Raw genomic sequence first — 20458 nt, forward strand, 5'->3', positions numbered from 1 at the left:
TACAATGTTAATATCCTTCATTTTTAAACAAGATTTAAATGCTGTTATGAGAATGTTTTTCTGCTTTTCCCAATCTTTGTGCTATGGTGAAAAAGTATTGATATTTCCTGATGTTGCCAAAATAACTTAAGAACGAAGAAAACTTTTTCTTAGTATGAGACAAGAAGTAAAAAAGTTGGGAACTAGCTTTTTGTTAAGTTACCCCTGCAAATGCTTGATCAGATATATGTGGATAAAATATGTCTTTTTTGCTTCTGAGCAACTTCGTAGTTTTTTGGATACTAAGACCGTACTCCATAATGTATAGGGCAATTTATAGAATGGTTATGATTGATTCACGCTAAGTTTTTTTTTCTTTGTGTTAAACATTTGTATTGAGATCTCCTTATCTTTTCTTGACTCTCCATAGTATACTTTATGGTCTAAGGAAGAATACCAATATGTTGTTAAGATGGATTATTTGATTTGTTATTTCTTTGTATTTCTGTTAACAAATAGATGCTTGTGGATTTATTTGAAAATGCATATAAATAAAAAAAAAAAAAAATGACATGTGAAATGGAAGTCAAGTTGAAAAGGTGATGCACTGAGGGATCATCAAAGTGATCCGCAGTCACCCTGCCTCCGGACCCCAAAAGGAATCCACAGAAGTGCCATGGGATGATAAGGACATGGAAAAAGGCTTCCAAACAGCCCAATTCTGCTTTGAAGGGTCACTGACACTAGGAGCGGAGCCATTTCACTAATAGGCAGTGCAGCACTTTCTGGGCCTGTTATGCAGGCTTTCCATAAAAGGCTGACAAAATCAAAAAAAGCTTTGCATCGGTGTCCCCGAGGACCCCTGCAAGACCCCAGACTTGCACCTTGTGCTTGCATTTCGCCCCCTCATTACTCATGGCCTCTTCCCTGAAGACCAGGCTTTCCAGGCATTTTGGGGTTCCAAGGCCCTGATGGACTGATTAGAAGCTAAGCTCAAAGATCCCACCCCTTCATCTCGTGTTCTGCGGCATATGGAAGATGGCGGCTCCTCAGCCAGTAAATTTGTACAATAAACTCAGGAATTGGGGGTAGTCTGGCTTGGGGCATCTATTACAGATGAATTCTAGGCAAAACGAGGGGCAGAAATAAGGACTCAGAAAAAAATTTGCTAAAATCCAAGATGGCTGCTTTCACAGAATTTGCACCAAAAAGGCCCACTGCAACTTAACTGTAAACAAAAAATAATCAAAAAAGGGGTTTTGGAGGTGTGGGAACCTAACCCTAACCCCAGAACCCTTAATGGTGTGTTTTTTAGATTCCCCTCCCCCCTCTGATTTTCCCCATAGGGAACAATGGAAGACTGTGACTTCTGGTGCCTGTCAGCTTGCAGCAGCCTACCTACAGAGAAAGGATTTTTGCCTTAGAGTGTGTCAGGATCAGGTTCACCGCTGAAAATCTACTAGCTGCCAGTCAGGCAGATCCTGACCAAGAACTCCATCTCCTGAAAATCCATGCAACACATCGGGTTGGGAGGGGGAGAAGAAACTTTGCATCCAGCTCATTACACAGAGGCCATGCAGGCCATGGACCCCGAGCTCTTAAAGGGACTCAAAGCAGGCTGGCACCACAGGTACTCAGAAAGATTGGCCTGGGAGCAACAGTTCATCCACATGGGACTGCGTCCTTTCCCCAATGGAATAAGTCCAAGAAGGGAACCTCCAGGTACCGAAGTCACAGAGAAAATTTGAAAACAGACAGCAAAAATGTTCAAAAATAATAAAATAAAGCAGAGCAGATCAGAACACATCTTCTGAGTTCGCTTACAGAAGGAAAAACTGAAGAAGGAGCTATTCTCCACTACAGAAGAAGAGTTCAGAGTTTTTGAGTGACACCCTTCTGCAGATTAATGATTAATAGGAAGCAACAGCTACTGTGCAGAATCCTATGTCTTCGCTACAGAATACCATGTTAGATTTTAATCAGGGGTGATATTTCATGACACTTTTTGATATATTGGTTCATATCTTTTGTAAAGAACATAAAATAGCCATACTGAGTCAGACCAGGACACAAGTACCTGACAGAAACCCAAATAGTAACAATATTCCATGTGACCAATGTCAATTGAATATGAAATGAATGAAGTACAACTCTTGCTACCATAATTCTACAAAGTTGAATCCTGAATATTGAATTTTTAGAGAGCCCTAAATCACGTCAATTACAATAGTCCATTCTTCAAAAGTAAATCAAGACATGAACAATTTTTTGCACATCATCTAAAGAAAAATAAGAATGGATTTGGTGTAACTTGGAACAATTGAAAAAAACACTGAGGAAGATAGTCATTTAATTTGACAGTCTCCTTTCAATTCTGAGACTAGCCAGGCCCACAGACTATAAAACAATATGTTTACCATCAAATATAGTATTAGAGATTGGAAGAGATGAGGACTTTCCATTTACCCATATTAATGTGGTTTTACCTGACTTTAATTTAAATTAGAAGGAAAATAATCTGGACTTCATTTGCATAGATAAAATAAGTCAGACCTAACACTTTGAATTCTTTCCCAAGAAAACTAAAAAATACATTAAACAAGATTGGGGATCATACAGAGGAGCCCTGTGGCACTCCTGGATTCTAAGTTAGATGAGCAAGACCCATAGCTTTAAAATTTCTGTTTCTTACAGAACCTGAAAACCAAGAACTGAATCACATAGTCCAATTAGATTCATTGCATTTAAAAGTAGATGATGATACTTTTTATTATGGAGTTGCCATGATAATGCAGTATTTTCTTATGTTCCTTAACATCAATGCTGTATTAAGGGGGTGACTTAAATCTGATTTATACATTAAGATCAGTGAGGATTATAAACAAAGGTACAATTTTTCCTGCACTAATCAGCACATTATTGCAAGGCTAATATTAGCTGGATCTGAAGAAACCTTTGCTTACTGTCTGACAGAAGACAACGTCTCTGCGGTACTGAAGGCTCAGATACATGGCTATTGTAGGAGCACTGTCTTGCATTAACAGGAAGACCATAGCTTTCTTGGCTTTGTCACTCATCATGGCCACACAGTCTGTAAGCGTAGTAAGCAGAGGATACAAGGCCTCACTCCATTCACCTAGATAAAAATAAAAATAAATTTAAATAAATAGTTCTGAATTTAAAAATAACATTGGGCTCAATATTCAAAACTGAACACTGGCACCAGAGCTTCACATAATACATATATTTAGCAGCACTATCTATTTAACTAGTGCCACTGAACATATGTCAAAGTGGTGACCACACCAGCATTATCTGTTTAGGTTTAGGCCTGTTCTTTGTCAGATTTACATCACATGGGTAAATGTCTGATCACCACCACAAAATGGATTGTTTCTGGTGCTGCCTTTGCCCCTCTTCAAACCCAGCCCTTCTTTTTATACAGATAAAATCTGGCAGTTTACCGATTTGAATGGCTAAGAGTTGTCCTTTTAAATTTCTAAAATACAAAGATAAGCAAATTATTCATTTGTTACCAATCAGCAAAAGTAATAACTTGGTCTGAAAATCAGCCCTATTGTTTTTAAATAGTTGCTTTCCACTCTTGCTATCCTACATATAAGACATACAGTAATTTGTCAGACAACTTAAAACATTCCATATGCTTTACAACCCTCTGATTTTCTAAACTAATTTTATTGTTACCAAACTCTTGATTGTACTGGGACTTGTGACATGGCTGTTGAAAGCTAGGCTAGAGTTAAGTTACTGCAGGCACACTATATGGTGTATTATTATTAAGATTCTTATGCCTTTTGCTTTTGTTTTCAGGCCTAAACACAGGCAGTTACAACCCTAATGTAACTCCTTGTTTTTGGGTCTGGCAAAGCCAGCGGCAACACACAGAGGGAAACGTTCCAGTACCTGCCAATTGAGTTGCAGTGGAAACAAGGAGCAGACCAACAGAAAATGGGTGAGTCAGCGGGAGGGGGAGAGGGCATGGAGACAAAATGACGCAATTTAAAATGGGGGGGGGGAGTGATGCTGGATAGGTAGAGCAGAGACAATTGCATTAAAAATGTTTAATGCAGTTAAACATTTAATGCATTAATCACGTTAGTGTACAGCCCTAATTGTTTACAAATTTTAGTCTTTTGACTTATGTAATAAAATAGTTTTTTCTTACACTGGGAAGACCAAAGAGTCCACCCTTTATCTGCTCTCTTCACCACTCAACTAGAGTTATTCACCTTGGAGTCCAGTGTCAAATTAAAATCCCTCCCTAATAAGGCCATAGTTATGTTCTATCAAACCTAGCATCTTCTGATCAATAAACACCTCTTGCCCACCACGTCGCACATAGTCAACAGTATCTTTACTTCTACAGAAGTCATAGATACATACAACTTTTCCCTGAATCAATATATTCTACTCTACAGCCCAGGTCCTTGACCAAAACAATACTTACTCCTGCTTAGAGAATGACATGGGACAAATTTTTCCCCATCTCTGCGGGAACTCATTTTCCCTTTCCGTTCCCGCAAGTTCTTTTCCTGTCTCTGCCCCATTCCTGCAAGCTCCATCCTCATCTACACAAGCCTCAAACACATTAAATCATAAGTGTTCAAGGCTTGTGTGGTAAAGGCAGAGCTTACAGGAATGGAGCAGGGACAGGTATAGCGATAAAACTCATGGGGACAGGGACGGGAAATTGAGTTCCTGCGGTGATGGGGACAAATTTGTCAGTGTCATTCTCTACTCCTGCTTTCTTGCAGTGAGAAAGTTTTTATGTGTCAGTAGCCACTCATATTTGCCCCTGAAATGGGTCCCCAAAGCTATCTATCACCAACCACATCAAACATCCCATGCTCCCAAATCTTCTAATACCTATCTTCATCATTCTCTCTCCCCTTATCCTTGTTCCCTTAGGGTTCAACATGGGATGAAAGAGAAATATTAAGTCAGTCTGTCCACAATAATCAGAATTACTACTTAACTCTATTCGCAACAAGCTGTAGCCCTAGGGCTTTGAGTATGCCGCTTGCTCACTAACAACCCAGTGCCATACTAGGGGGTCCCAAGAACTCCAAGCAAACAGGTTCCAAAAAGTACAAATGCTTCCTCTAGCACCAAGGTGCTCAATGAATTACGGTAAGTCATATTTGTTGTTGCAGACTTCAGGCTATCACTATGCTAGATGAGTCATCTCCATAAACACCTACTCCTGATCATTATATCTGTTCAAATTTGAAAGTGAAGTCTTCAACCCAATCCAGAAAACTGATACATGACATACGAGTCCTGCATGCTATCTTGTTCCACTCCAGCACTCTCAATTTTCTGGTGTTTCACAGTCTCTTAGGTTTTATTGTAATTGTTATTAACTTGAGTGGAGGAGTGGCCTAGTGGTTAGAGTGGCTGCTCTAGCACTCTGAGGTTGTGAGTTCAATTCCCACTGCAGCTCCCTGTGACTTTGGGCAAGTCAGTTTTTTTTACCCCATATTAACCACTTTGTGTAAACCACACATAAAAAGCAATATACCAAGTCTCATCTCCTCTCCCCTACAGGTACACTACTACCTCCCAATATACTTAACAGTGGAAAATGTATATGCATTTATTTATATGGTCACTCCATTTAAAGAAAACTGCAAGACAAAGGGGTAGAGTCACCAATAGCACATTTTTTCAGAGGCCAGTCTTTTAGTGATATGTTGCATCCTCGTTCTTTTGACTACAGTAAGCATTAATACATCACTACATACACCAAAGGTTTAGTCTTAATGGCCAAGGCTGAGGTCTTCCAAGCCCTCATCAGAATGTCCTTTTTATCTCTCTATAAGTATCTTCAAATTCCCCAGTGTTGCTCTTACTCCTTGCAAAAAAATGAGCAAATATCTCCTTTAAGCTCACTATATCGCTGTTCTCCACCTGCTTCAGGATACCAGGAATGCCCTGGTTAATGCACATGGTTATATCATGCTATCACCTTACTTTCAGGGCTTTCTGTGTCTCATTTAGCTCCTCCTTGTGCATTTCCAGCACCTCACTGACACTTTCAATAATGTCCATTGTAATATAGAAACATAATGGCAGATAAAGACCAAACGGCCCATCTAGTCTGCCCATCCACAGTAACCATTATCTCTTTCTCTCTCCGAGAGATCTCACGTGCCTATCCCAGGCCCTTTTGAATTCAGACACAGTCTCTGTCTTCACCACCTCTTCTGGGAGACTGTTCCATGCATCTACCACCCTTTCTGTAAAAAAGTACAGTGGTACCTTGGATTACGAGCATAATCCGTTCCAGGAGCATGCTCGTAATCCAAAATGCTCATTTATCAAAGCGAGTTTCCCCATGGGAAATAAGGGAAACTCACTTTGATTCGTTCCCACCCCCCGAGGGCAGCGGCACTGCTCTATCCCCCCCCCACACAAGAACCGGCATTGCTCCCCCCGAAGGCCCGCCTGCGAACCGGCACCCTCCCCCCCCCGCGATTGGGTACCCCCCCGCCGCGATCCGGCAACCCCCCCCCCCCCGCCACTGCTTACTGTCATCTGGGCACCGGCATGTCCTGTGCGTTGGTGCCGGTGCCTGAAGATCGGCCTCCTCTTCTTGCTGGGCCTTGAGCATCTGCGCATGCTCAAGGCCTGAGAGTTCACGTACTCAAGGCCCAGCAAGAAGAGGAGGCCGATCCTTGGGCACCGGCACCAACGCACAGGACATGCCGATGCTGGTGCCCAGATGACAGTAAGCAGCGGCGAGGGGGTGACCAATCACGGCGGGGGGGGGTGCCCAATTGTGGCGCGGGGGGTGCCGAATCGCGGGAGGGAGGGTGACGGATCGCAGGAGGGAGGGTGCCGGATAGTGGGGGAAGGGTGCCGGATCGCGTGGGGGTGCGCTCGTAAATCAAGCCATGCTCGGTTTCCAAGGCGCCGATTTTGCGAATGTTTTGCTCATCTTGTAAAACATTTGCACCGAGGTACCACTGTATTTCCTTAGATTACTCCGGAGCCTATCACCTCTTAACTTCATCCTATGCCCTCTCGTTGCAGAGTTTCCTTTCAAATGAAATAGACTCGACTCATGCGCATTTACATTACGTAGGTATTTAAATGTCTCTCAAGAAAAAAAACAGAGTAATAACTAAATCAAAAAATTCAGAAGTTATATATATTACTCGCCAGAGGTGGGCTAAACACCCACGATAAGCATTTCACATAAAAGGTGGAGAAAAAGCCTCAAAATTCAAATTAACAGCAGTCCTCAATCAAAACTTGATAAACATTCAATACTGCTTCATTTCTTATCATAGGCAAAAAACTCCACCACCACTGAAATGAATTTATCAAAGGGTGAAAAAAACTCATCACAGTGCACAGGAAAAGAAAAAACAAAACAATTTACTTAGCTTTGAAAACATGGTCGAGAACACGCCATAGATGAAAATGTCTGGCCAGAGAAAATATTGGTGGCGCTCACTAGATGAACCTTTCACAAACCATGTCCTCTTTTAAATTCCAACAAGACCTTGTTTCGCCTCACAAGAGGCTGCGTCAGGAAATATAATGCAGCTCAAAACTCTGTTCTCATTCCATGCACTTCAGCACTAGAATGGCCATTGCTTAAGAAGCCAAAAAATTACACTTCCGGGAGCACTTCCGGAGTCATTTCAGTGGTGGTGGAGTTTTTTGCCTATGATAAGAAATGAAGCAGCATTGAATGTTTATCAAGTTTTGATTGTGGACTGCTGTTAATTTGATTTTTGAGGCTTTTTCTCCACCTTTTATGTGAAATGCTTATCGGGGGTGTTTAGCCCACCTCTGGTGAGTAATATATATAACTTCTGAATTTTTTGATTTAAACGTCTCTATCATATCTCCCCCCTCCCGCCTTTCCTACAAAGTATACAGACTGAGATCTTTAAGTCTAAGTGACTGGAGATGAGGGATTTGAACCCCTGACCTTCAGAGAATGAAAGAAGTGCCTTTACTCGCTGAGCAAATGTTTCCTTTTTAACTCCATCATCCAAGCTTGCATGTTTGCTTTAGTGAATGGCAATTTGAAATACAAACTCACTGACATGTCCTCCACTGCCTTCTCCCCCTGCCTGGCTCAGGTAGATATTTGCATTTCATCAACTCTCTTCACTGGGATAAAGTAAGTTTTCAGATCCTGCCCTAATACTGAAAGAATTCTGCACACAATTTTAAAAAAATTCTGTAATCTTTATTTGTAATTTTTTGTATAAAATTCAATTCTCTCATCATAAAGGTCTGGCACCTCTGCACCTCAGGCTTGACCCCCCTCGAGCATTCTCATTGCTCAAGCTCACCCCCCAATCCAGCAATCTCATTCATCAACAAAAATGGAACACTCTTCCCCAACACTTAAGTTCCATCATGAGTATTCACTGCCCCTTTCTAGGGTGGACATCCCCCAGCAAGAAACCCCTCTTGTGCTCTCTCCATTCTTCTCTTTCTCAAACTCCCCATACAAATGAACTAGAAGCGCTAGAATACAATATCAGTTGTTTCTATGTACTGGTAAATCCTTCAGTGAACATCCTGACAACTAAAAACTGTGGAGAAAAACACCTCAGAAATTCACAAATTATCCTTCCAAAAGATCGGGGATTACCAAACTTCTGTCATAGGTCATAAAAAAAAACTCCACTTGTTTGAAAAGCGTATCTGGAACACTTCCAGTCCTCAAAAGGACAAAAAAAAAACAATCATCTCTCCAATCATTATCTGGAATAAACTGATAAATAAGAAAAGGAAATCAGACAGCATTTTTGTTTCTGTACACCAGTTGTATACATCCACATCCCCCATAGCTCTCTTAAACTCCCTCTCCCCATACAGACACCCACAGCTCTTTTCTTATCCTCTCCTAGTATATATACATACATACACAAATCTCTCTCTTAACCACCATCCTACTGGCACACCATCTCCTATAGTATACTCCCCCAGTTCTCCCTGAATGGCCAGTCTCCATAGCTAAAGCCCCTCAATATATCTCCCCAGTTTTCTCTATCCTCTCAAATGCTTTTATGGTTCTCTGCTCCTCCTCCTCTCCCCTGCAGCACCTATGACTCAGTACTGATTACCACAAGTTGTACCATCCTCCCCTGTTGCTTTGATACTGAATGCAAAATATGAACTATGCAAGACATCATAGAGCCTTGTAGTTCAAAGTTTGCATTCTGAGCTGGGTAGCAAAGGAGGAGGACAGGACCCAATATACAGCTGCTATCCCTCTTTCTGCTTGTGACAGTCAGTACTGAGCCAGGTGCCAAGATAGGTGCATATGCATGCATCAAGAGCGCCATAGGAGGATAGAGGGGATGGAAAAAGAATAGGAGGGTAAGTCTGGAAGTGTAGTGAAAGGATGAGGTTGGGATGGATGGAAAGCAACATAGTGTGTCACCATTGACTCCTGCTCCCTGTGCAGAATTCTAAGCAAATTTTGCAATGTGCAGTAGTGCTCTTTTTGACCTAGGAATATCTTTCTTTTTCACTATTATATATAGGGTTGCTCATACACCACCTATGCTGCTAGATAAGGCTGGGTTTGCATCTGATGACATGAGAGCTGTACTCCTATGCCTTCATCTTGGACAGTGACATACATCACTTCATTCACATCATGAAAATGAATTTTAAAATATGATCTATTGTTTTTACAAAGGATTTTAGGATGGCCCATCATTACATTTTCTCTTTCCCTTGTTATTCTTTTTCTGATATGTCTCTATCCTCCCGCATCATGCACATCTGGAACAGAAGCAGAAGAGGCATACTGACTGCATGGAGAAGGGGAAGGAAGCCAAAAACAGATGCCCACGCTGACTCCAAAACATGCTCAAATTCCTTTTTTTTTTTAAAAAAAAACCCCAAACAAACATTTTTATCTATGTAGATCCATAGAAAACAACTTGAATAGGTAAGACATGCATTGTGCGCTTTTTATAAAATGACATTATTTTAAAGATGACACATCTATTTACAAAATTTCACTTCAAAGCAAAATTAACAATCCCAGTATTTACCTTGTCAAGTCAATTAGTCTAGCCTATACATACTTGCACAAAATAACAAGCTTGTTACAACAGACACTTTATGACTGTCAGAGCACATTTTCTAGTCTTCTATCAACAATTGATGAAGCTACTTTACCATGCAACTCCAAATCAAAGTATCAAATAACGATGGAGAGGAAATCCATCAGGATAGGAAAATTAATGTAATAGAGAATGTAGATTATCATGTCTTCCAAGATAGAGTTTACACATTTGAACAAACGGAACTGATGGCAGTCACCTCTCCAATCATCATCTAAGATGAGCTGATAATAAGAAAAGGAAAAAGCAGACAATATTTTTGTTTCTATACACCAATTGTAAGGATGCTCTGAGACAGAAGGTGAGCTCTTATCAGCTCAAATAGCTCAACAATGGCAACTCTAGTCAAATAACACTTAGGCATTCTTTCTCCATAAGCTCTTTGGTAACTGGTCTGGGTTTACTTATATTTCCCCAGAACTGTTAGGCTTCTTATTTCCAAGACAAAAGTTATTCCAAGAATCAAAGGGCTGCAAATAGCGGAATATCCTGGCAATGGAAAGGGAGAATTGAGTTGCTTGCTCTCATGTGAATTTCGCAAGAAAGGTCTGTTGTAAGTCATGAAAACCATTTTGGTTCTACCACAGAAAGGTGATTTCAAATACATGACCCTTACCCTTAGGAGAGAGAGAGAAATGTTGGACATAGGGGTGGAGGGGAGAGAGTGATATTGAATGAGGAGAGAAGAAAAAATATTGGCATATAATGATGGAGGGAGGAAGGGAGAGAAGCTGCATGGGGGGAGATAGAGATATCTGATCTAGAGCACAAGGCAGGGAGACAGAGGGATGGTGTACAGTGGGAAAGAAATAGAATATGGCAGTGGAAGGGATAGAACGTTGCATAGGGTGAGGGGGAAGAGAGATACTGGACCCAGGGCACAAGGAAGGGAAACAGAAACGTTGAAAATGGGAATGGGTGACAGGGAGAGATATGCAGGAGATGGAGATGGGAGAAGGATGGAGATGTTGGATTCAGGAGCAGAAGGGAGTAATGGAATGACACCTGACAATAGGAGTAAGGGAAGAGAATGGGAGAAATTCTGGACTATAAAGAAGAGTGCAGGAGGGACGAGAGAAAAAAACAGGGAGATGTCAGGCTATGAGGGTGGGGAGGGAAGGAAGAGAGAGCAGATGCTGGGCTGTAAGGGTGAAGGAAGGAAGATGCTGAGAATAGTATAACCCTGAGAGAGAGGATAGGAGGAGGTGGCAAGGATATGGATGGGAAGATTGCTATTACAGAGGCTAGAAATCTGGTAATGGAGAGTACGTCAAAAATGACAAGGAATGGAGGATCAAGGAAGGAATGAGATGGGAGAGAACATGGAAATTTGATAGGTAGCTGAAAGGTGAACAAAAAGAGAAGGGTGAGAGGCACAAAAGAGCTAAAATAGAATGTCAGAGGCAGAAGTAGTGAGGGAGAAAAGAAGTCCTTGAGCATGAGCAGATGCATGCTCAAGGCAGGCAGGCAGAAGCCGGAGGTGTCAGGTCAAAAGCGCGCCGGGACAAAGGCGCGCTTTGTCTATGAACCGAAGCCGGAAGCCGGAAGATCTTCTAGGCACACGAGCTGTGCCTGTGTGTGTGTGTGTGTGGGGGGGGGGGGGGCGGTTGGAGCGAGGGGGCCTTTGCAAGCGTGGGGGAGCGATGCTGATTATCAGGGGGTGGGTGGAAACGTATCAAAGCGAGTTTCCATTATTTCATATGGGGAAACTCGCTTTGATAAACGAGCATTTTGGATTACGAGCATGCTCCTGGAACCGGATTATGCTCGTAATCCAAGGTACCACTGTATATATATATATATATATATATATATATATATATATATATAGGAGAGAGAGAGAGCTGCATGGAAGGGAGAGAGAGGACACACGCTGGATGAAAAGAAGAAAAGATGAGGAAAGCAGAAACCACAGATGACAAGAGGTAGAAAAATGATTTTTTTTTTTTTTTGTTGCTTTAGAATAAAGTAGTATTGTAGCTGTACTGATAAATGTTTATAAATAAAAAATGGAAATAAGGTAGTCTTTTTACGGGACTAATTTCAATATATTTTTTACTAACTTTTGGAGATCAAAACCCCCTTCCTCAGGTCAGGGCAGGAGCGAAAGAGGGGAGCAGACAATGGAAGTTAACAGAGGAGAAGATGTTGGATGGGATGGGTAGAGAAAGAGGGCACATGATGGAAAAGGAAAGAAGAGAGTGAAATGCCAGACCATGGGATATGGGAGAAGGAAGGGACGAAGAGGAGAGAGATGCCAGACCATTAGCAAGCGAGTTATCAGAAGACAATCAGAGCCTGGGACCAACATGATTTGAATAATAACCAGGCAAAAAAAAGGTAAAAAAAAATAATTTTATTTTCTGTTTTATAATTACAATATGTCAGATTTGAAATGTGAATCCTGCCAGAGCTGGTGTTAGACAGCAAACATGAACTAGGACCTAAAAGAGAGAGGAAAAGTCTTTTTTATTTATTTTTTTTACATCACAGAGTTGGCATGGGGTTGGAGAGGTTGTAACCCTATACTTCTACTAAGACTAAGGGCTCCTTTTACTAAGGTGCGTTAGTGTTTTTAGTGCATGCAGGAAATTACCGCATGCTATGCTTCTAGAACTAACGCCAGCTCAATGCTGGCATTAAGGTCTAGCATGTGCAGCAATGTAGCATGCGCTATTCCACGCGTTAAAGCCCAAACGTGGCTTAGTAAAATGAGCCCTAAGGGATCCTTTTATTAAGGTGCACATTTAGCATGTGCTAATCTTTAGCGCGTGCTAAATTGGTTAGCGTACCTTAATAAAAGGACCCCTAAGTATCTGAATAAAAAATTTGCAGGGACGGGACGGGGATGAGCTCACGGGGACGGGGCGGAGACGGGAACAAATTTTTCCCCTTGTCATTCTCTAGTCTATACCCCAAGGCAAGGTGTTCTATCTGCCTTCTTATGTTTTGAACATGAATAATTAGGACTAAAATATCACTGGTATTAAGCTGATGTTTGGTTTTCTGTGTACAATGCAGAATACTTTTATTGATGTTCTTTCAATCTAAATAAAAGTTAGAAACAAAACACACTGTAGGCTTAAAAATATTTATTTACAATGCCTTAGACCAGGGGTGTCCAACCTGCGGCCCTGTGAAGTATTTTGTGCGGCCCCGGTCGAGGGCAATGCAGTGTTTTCCTCTACTGCCCCTGGGTGTTTACCATCTTGCCGGCTCCCTCCTCTGTCTTGCTGCAGCGTTTGTGCGGCCCTAGAAATAATTTTTCAGCCAATGCAGCCCAGGGAAGCCAAAAGGTTGGACACCCCTGCCTTAGACCCATAAAATTGCATGAAATCATCTTTCTGCTTTGAGCGGGGAGATGCAGGGAAGAAAATTTAGATTGTTGGAACAGAGAAGGAACAGGGATGAAAAATGTGCTTCACTGCGGGCACGGGGAGGGAATAGGGATGAAAATGCGGGGACGATGAGGTGACAGGGATGAATGTTTGTCCCCACGTCTCTTTCTAGCTACCACATAAAAACAGGACTGTGATTTACGAGGTCCTATTCATGCAGTTATCCTGTGCAGTTAAATGCTGAATATCAAACAATTAGGGACCAAATAGATGTACAGTATGTTGTTTCCCTCCCTTTACTTACACATGCTGACAAATTCCCTTCTTCCTTCCCACTATGGGCAAGAATTTCTAAGCTATGAAACCAGTGCACAGTTTTAGCTGAAATTTTTCAATCAGGCTATTAAATTGAGTTTCTTAATTTAAGGAAGCATACTACACATTTCCCTAAAATTAAACACAGTTATGAACCATTCCTTCAGAGGAACAGAAGGTAATTTTACATCCCATCACTTTATTACTAAAGACTTTATTACAGCAATGAAATAGGGAATTTCAGTTTCCTTCCAAAGCACCAGGAGGTGTTGGCTAATTAAATTGCTCAACTCAATGAAAACCCTCTGGTTCTAATTCTGGTAGAGGTTTTGATGTCTTTTTATTATTAACAAAAGGAAATGAGTCCCGGGGCATTTCTTTTAACTTCAAAAAGGCATCTAAAGTTGGCAAGATTTATTATTATATGAATGTTATTTCCTGGGCATGAAATTTCAAGTCCAATTGCTTTATTCAATCTGACAGCAGCCGAGTTTGCTTACCTTGAGGTTGGAAAGGAAGGCAGAGAGGCATTTTCTGGTATATATGATCGTGTTACAAACTGATAGATTTCTTTTGCAGCTAAATACAGTGGAACCTTGGTTTACGAGCATAATTCGTTCCAGAAGCAAGCTCGTAAACCAAATTGCTCGTATATCAAAGCAAGTTTCCCCATAGGAAGTAAGGGAAACTGCTTTGATTGGTTCCACCTCCTCCCCCCCCCCCCCTGAGGCTACCGGCGCTGCTCCATTCTCCCCCCCTTGAGGAATCCGACGCTGTTCCAAACCCCTCCCCGCGATCCGGCTTCCCCTCCCCCTGCGAACCGGCATCCTCCCCCCACTCGCATTGCCCCCCCCCTCCACCGCGATCCTACTTCCCCCCCCCCCGAAGCAGTCAATGACACTTCCTTTACCCGACTTGGCACCAGTGCCGGTGCCCGAAGATCCTCCCTCTTTGGCGCGGCCCGGGCTGGGCGGTGCGTCCGAGATCCTCCTTCTTCTGGCCTGGGCTGGGCTGGACTGGCTTTGAGCATGCGCAAATGCTCAAAGCCAGTCCAGCCCAGCCCAGACAGAAGAAGGAGGATCTCCGATGCACCGCCCAGCCCAGGCCGCGCCAGAAGAGGGAGGATCTTCGGGCACCGGCACTGGTGCTAAGTCGGGTAAAGGAAGTGTCATTGACTGCTCGGGGGGGGGAAGTAGGATCACGGTGGAGGGGGGCAACGCGAGTGGGGGGGATGCCAGATCGCTGGGGGGGATGCCGGATCGCGGGGGGGGTGGGGGTGCTCGTACAGCGAGGCAAGCTCGGTTTACGAGGCACCAAGTTTGCGAATGTTTTGCTCGTCTTGCAAAACACTCGCAAACTGGTGCACTCGTAAACCGAGGTACCACTGTATTTCCATAAAGATAAAATGGGGGGTGGAGGGGGGGAAGCGATACTGTGCTGATGACACCTACCTATTTTTAAGATAATTTCTGGCAGTCAAATGTCCCCAAAGTGTACTGTGCACAGAGCCAGTGTGAGGATATTAGGTGCCCTAGGCAAACCTTTCCCTCTAAGTCATAACAGTAGTAGTCCAGTGACAGTAGACAATAGGGAGAAGCAGCAACCACACTTGAAAGAAGAAACATTTTCTATCAGCACATTTCTAGCCAACAATTGGCTATAGGAGAGGTAGAAGCAACCAGTTTTGCTTCTTCCTGTTGTCTACTGGCACTGGACTTAGTGTGATACTATAATAAACATTGTCAGAAAAATGGGGAAGAGCTATAGAGAGAGCATTTGACACTGCCTGCTTGGACTGTAACACTCCTGCAAACTGAATTTACAGTGTCCATGGGCAAGCTGAAAATTTCATATCCTGGTCACCCCTTACTTACATGGGTCATTGGTTCAATTGCTTAAGTCATTCGATATACCACAAATCAAATGACTTAAGCAGTTTACATTTCCAATATTCACCATTACAAAATAAAACAAAAGAATTTATACCAAGACATTCAACATTATAAATATTTGGTTGTTCAAATCATTTTTCTCTCGGCAATATACCAAATGTACATCCTAACTTGATAATTCTACCATCATCATGCCACTTTATCAGCAAACAAAACTATCATTCTTTAGCTGTTACAAAAAAGTATACAGAAATGCAGTTCGCTTTCTAAAGCAGAAGCCAGGAATGGAAAAGGCACTTACCTGGGTTGGATTCCTCAGCAGGGGTGCTGCAATCTGCACAGAAATGGAGGTGCAACATGCATGATTAAGAAGCAGCAACACAGTCCAAAACATAAGCAACTTAAATATTTAGTGCAGCTGAATATAATCATTTTGCAATATAGACAGCTAAGCAGAGCAGCAGAGAATTCAAAGACTATATAACATGTATCCAGATCAGGCATGCTGAAATTCTTCTCAGTGCTGGTGGTCACTACAGCTGGAAACTGGTAGCCACACCATTTTTTATGCTCACTACTATTGGCCATTGAATTTTCACCAGCATGCCTATGATGTTTGGAGGCCACATTAATGAAAACTGGTGGCCAAATCAATTTTTCTTTTAGTAAGCTCAATGTGGACACTGGCTGATTGCTTATGAAACAGAATTCACATATTGTGTCAGCTGAATATAGACTACATCTACAAAGATGAAGTTCATTTCACAAAAGTGATTACTGTCTGAAGTAATCTGGATTGTTATGAAGATCTTTAAGTTTGCTATAAGGTATTCTGAGTTTTTTTTTATTTTTAATAGTCTGTATTCCCAGACATGTGTAGTGGCATAATCGAAAGGAATTTCTAAGTCCGTTTTCATCCAAGTCGTTCAAAGTAAAAAAGAGCTTAGGAGACATTTTCGAAAAATACATTCAAATTTTTTTTCGTTTGGAAAATCATCTAACTATAAGTCCTGCTGATCTGACCATCCCAGCCGCTAAATCGTCCATCTTTATACCACATTTTCGTCCAACTTTTCGTCCAAGTCAATAACGCCTAGAACAAGCCCTGTTGGATGTGGGAGGGGTCTACAAAGTGATGGACTGAACACCCAGACACGGCACCTAAACAGTGGGATACCTTACAGGGCACTGATGTGAACTTCACAAAAAAGGTGCCATGTCTTCATCTCACTACAGCTCCCTTATAGGTAATTGTGAGCCCCTCAAACCACCTCCAGAATCCCCTAGAACCACCTATCCGCCACTCTAATAGCCCTTATGGCTGCAGGAGCCACTTATATGCCAGTACAAAAGGGTTTTGGGGGTGTATAGGGGAGTGCACATCAATGCAGGATTACAGGGGCTTATGAGCATGGGTCCCCCTCTCCATGGGTCCCTTACCCACCCCCAAGACGGCTTAAGATGCCTCTATGCAGGACCACTAGACTTTCCTATGCCAGGCTGCCAGATGATGATGGTCTGGAGGCTGAATTTTAAAGGTGTGATTACGATTTTTATAGGGTTGGAGGGTGGTCAGTGATCACTGGGGTAGTGTGTGTGGGGGGGTCTGTATTATGTGTTTGTGGTGTTTATCTGGTGAATTTAGGTGTTTTTTTGTGACTAAGACCATGTTTTAAAATGGTCTAAGTCACAACGTCCATGTTTCGTCGATCCTATGCTGTATAACTTTCGGTTATACATGCAGTACGACTAAGTCTAAGCCGGCCCACGTCCCGACCTCGACACTCGTCCTGAAACGCCCCATTTAGCGATGGTCATTCAGCACACTGAAGGCCTAGGTCTTTTAGAAATACATCCAAAATCCTTTTTATTATCGGTACTTGGACGTATTTTGACAATATTCGTCCAAGTGCTGACTTAGGCCGGTTTTTGGATGTTTTTCTCTTTTGATTATGAGCCCCTTATTCTTTTAAAAGTTTCAAATTTATTTAAAAATTTGATTTGATTGCAATATCATAATTCTATGCGATTTACAAATAGTAATAAAATCAGGGTAAGAAAAAAAATCCCAAACAAACACAGAGACAGCACAATTGTTAAAACTATAACAGTACAGGACACAAGAGGAAGATAGGTTTAATTACAATTCATAAACAAATAAAATGAACATAGGGGTTAAAACAGTAGGATGGGAAATAGTTACCCACTTAATTTTCATTTAAAGGAATTTTATTCCACTATAGGATGTTTGAGTTATAGAATTCAGGCAGCTCAGTAGAAGAGTCCTTAAAGAGCCAGTGTTTCAAGAGACCTTTGAACTTACTCAGTGATTTTTCTTCTCTAATATAAATTGGAAGTGAGTTCCAGGTTTGAGGTGCCATGACAGAGAAGATCATGGCCCTCCTCGAGTAAATTAATCTTAGTGAGGGGACTGAGAGGAGAGATTTCTCTTTGGAGCTTAAAGATCTTGTTGGAACATGAAGGATTAGAAGTCTTTCTAAAAATGCAGGGGCTTTATTCATTAACATTTTGTGTGTAAGTTATGTTATTTTGTATGTAATTCTATAGTTTATGGGTAACCAATGTGCTGTTGCAGTCCAAGATTTATTCTCTCCTTTTTATTTTTTTCTGAGTTAGCATTGTTAGAAGTGCAATAAGTTATTTACAATTTTTTCTGAAATAAATTGTGTGGCTACACTAAACATAATTTTTTTTTTTTAGCAATGACCCTTATTTTAGGATCCTCACATGTAAATAAGCAGCTTATACAAGGGTAGGTTGTCATACACATGTAATGCAATTTTAGAAAGCTGCTAGTTTACACTTGGTGATACACACCACATGAAGGTGGCAAGGGGTCATGGAGACATAACAGTCTGGGGAAGTCTATAATATCAATATACATTCCCCATTTTTACAAGACTAGGCTGCGGATGTTGTCTTTGGCTGTAAGGGTGTCATTTCCCTAGGAGAAAGATGGGCGGGGGTATGCGCAGGTGTCCTTATGTATCCAGAGAAGTTCAGTTTTTGAGGCGTTGAGTTGTAGTTTATTTGCGGTCATCCAGTTTTTTTTATTTCTTTTAGACAGCAGTGAAGTTTTTTTATTTGTGCATCTTGGTGTTGACCTAGGGGAAGGTAGAGCTGTATGTCGTCTGTGAACGAGTGTATTTTGATTTGGTATTTTTTTGTGATGCCGAGTACTGGTTTGACATATAGGTTGAAGAGGAGTGGGGATAATAATGCACCCTGGGGCATTCCATAGTCAAGAGGTTTTGGTTCTGATAAGGAGTGTTCCAATAGTATTTTCTGAGACCTTTCGTTTAAGAAGGAGGAGAACCATGCCAGTGCGACATCATGGATTCCGATAGAGTATAGTCTGGATAGGAGGACTGAATGATCGATAGTAACGAAGGCGGCGCTCAGATCTAATAGGATCAGCTGTGCATCTTTCCCCTCATTGAGGCTTTTCCAGCAGTCATCTACGATGTCTAGAAGCACCGTTTCTGTGCTGTGGTACTTCTGGAATTCCAATTGAAAGTTGGAGAGGGTGGTGTTTGTTTCCATGAAGTCTCGTAGTTGTGCGAGTACTATCTTTTCTAGTATTTTTTAGATAGATGGGAGATTTGAGACTGGTCTATAGCTGCTTGGATTGTCTGGGCCCATGGTGAGTTTTTTAAGGAGTAGACTTATTACAGCAGATTTCCAGCTCTGTGATATTATGCCTGATTGTAGGGACGCGTTAATTAGGGATAAGATGGAGTTCAGGAAAGATTTGCTAGTAGCTAGAAGTGTCGTTCAAGAAGGAGGAGATACATGCCAGTGCGACATCCTGGATTCCAATTGAGTGTAGTCTGGATAGGAGTGAGTGATCGATAGTATCGAAGACTGCACTCAGGTCTAGTAGGACCAGCAGGGCATCTTTTCCTTTATCAAGGATTTTTCAGCAGTCATCTACGATGTCTAGAAGCACCGTTTCTATGTTGTGGTGCTTCCTGAATCCTGATTGGAAGAGGTGTTGTTTGTTTCCATAAAGTCTCGTAGTTGTGTGAGTACTATCTTTGCTAGTATTTTTGAGACAAATGGGAGATTTGAGACTAGTCTATAGCTGCTTGGATTGTCCGGGTCCATGTTGTTGTTTTTTTAGGAGTGGTCTTACTAAAGCAGATTTCCAGCTCTGTGGTATTATGCCTGACTGTAGGGACTCGTCGATTAGAAGTAAGATGGAATTCAAGAAAAATTTGTTGGTAGCTAGAAGTGTGGTGGTGTGAGTCCAGGATTGATGTTGTGGGGTGTAAGCAGACTATTGTACTTTTTAAGTCATCAGTGGAAACTGGTTTGAAGCTATTTAGAGTTTCTGTCTTGTATAGGTTGTTTTGTATAGTTTTTGGGATGCTTGGCAGAGCTCTGGCTTCTAGGTCTAAGGATTCTTGTATCTTTGATATCTTGTCATGGAAGAAATTTGAGAGGGATTCACTGTCTAAGTTTGATTTTTGGATGCAGTGTGATCCTTGGGAGGAGGTGAAAAAGTTTTTTGACAGTGAGAAAATAGCCTTTGATCTGTTTTGGATTTTGGATATTAGGCTTGTGAAATATGCCTTTTTTTTTCGAGTGTCGCTAGTTTGTATTCTTTCAGGAGGCTTTTCCAGGTGGATTTGTCTTCGATATTGTGTATTTTGCACCAGGTTTTTTCCGCTTTCCTGATTTTCCTTTTCTGTTCCCTCAGGCTTTCTGTGAACTAGGGTGAAGAGAAGGATCTTGTGTTTGTTTTGACTTTTTTGACTCTTCCTAATTTCTCGTACAGAGA

General features: G+C 41.7%; 1 protein-coding gene across 23 annotated transcripts in view; it reads right to left on the minus strand.

The window, feature by feature from the left end:
* The window catches only part of INPP4A (inositol polyphosphate-4-phosphatase type I A), a 399562-nt gene that overhangs the window by 96363 nt on the left and 282741 nt on the right, over nt 1-20458 (minus strand). For 19 of the 23 annotated variants that reach the window (XR_004539925.1, XM_033949323.1, XM_033949335.1 and 16 more), the window contains 2 exons: nt 15956-15988; nt 2943-3115 (listed from right to left, as the gene is read on the minus strand). Coding sequence is in view for 22 of the 23 variants with exons in the window: in XM_033949323.1 (XP_033805214.1) it covers nt 2943-3115; nt 15956-15988 (206 nt within the window). In the remaining variant the exon portion in view is untranslated. The remainder of the gene's footprint in view (nt 1-2942; nt 3116-15955; nt 15989-20458) is intronic. The other 4 variants (XM_033949336.1, XM_033949333.1, XM_033949330.1 and 1 more) reach the window with 1 other exon arrangement.

The sequence above is a fragment of the Geotrypetes seraphini genome, chromosome 6, assembly GCF_902459505.1.
Source record: "Geotrypetes seraphini chromosome 6, aGeoSer1.1, whole genome shotgun sequence".
NCBI lineage: Eukaryota > Metazoa > Chordata > Amphibia > Gymnophiona > Dermophiidae > Geotrypetes > Geotrypetes seraphini.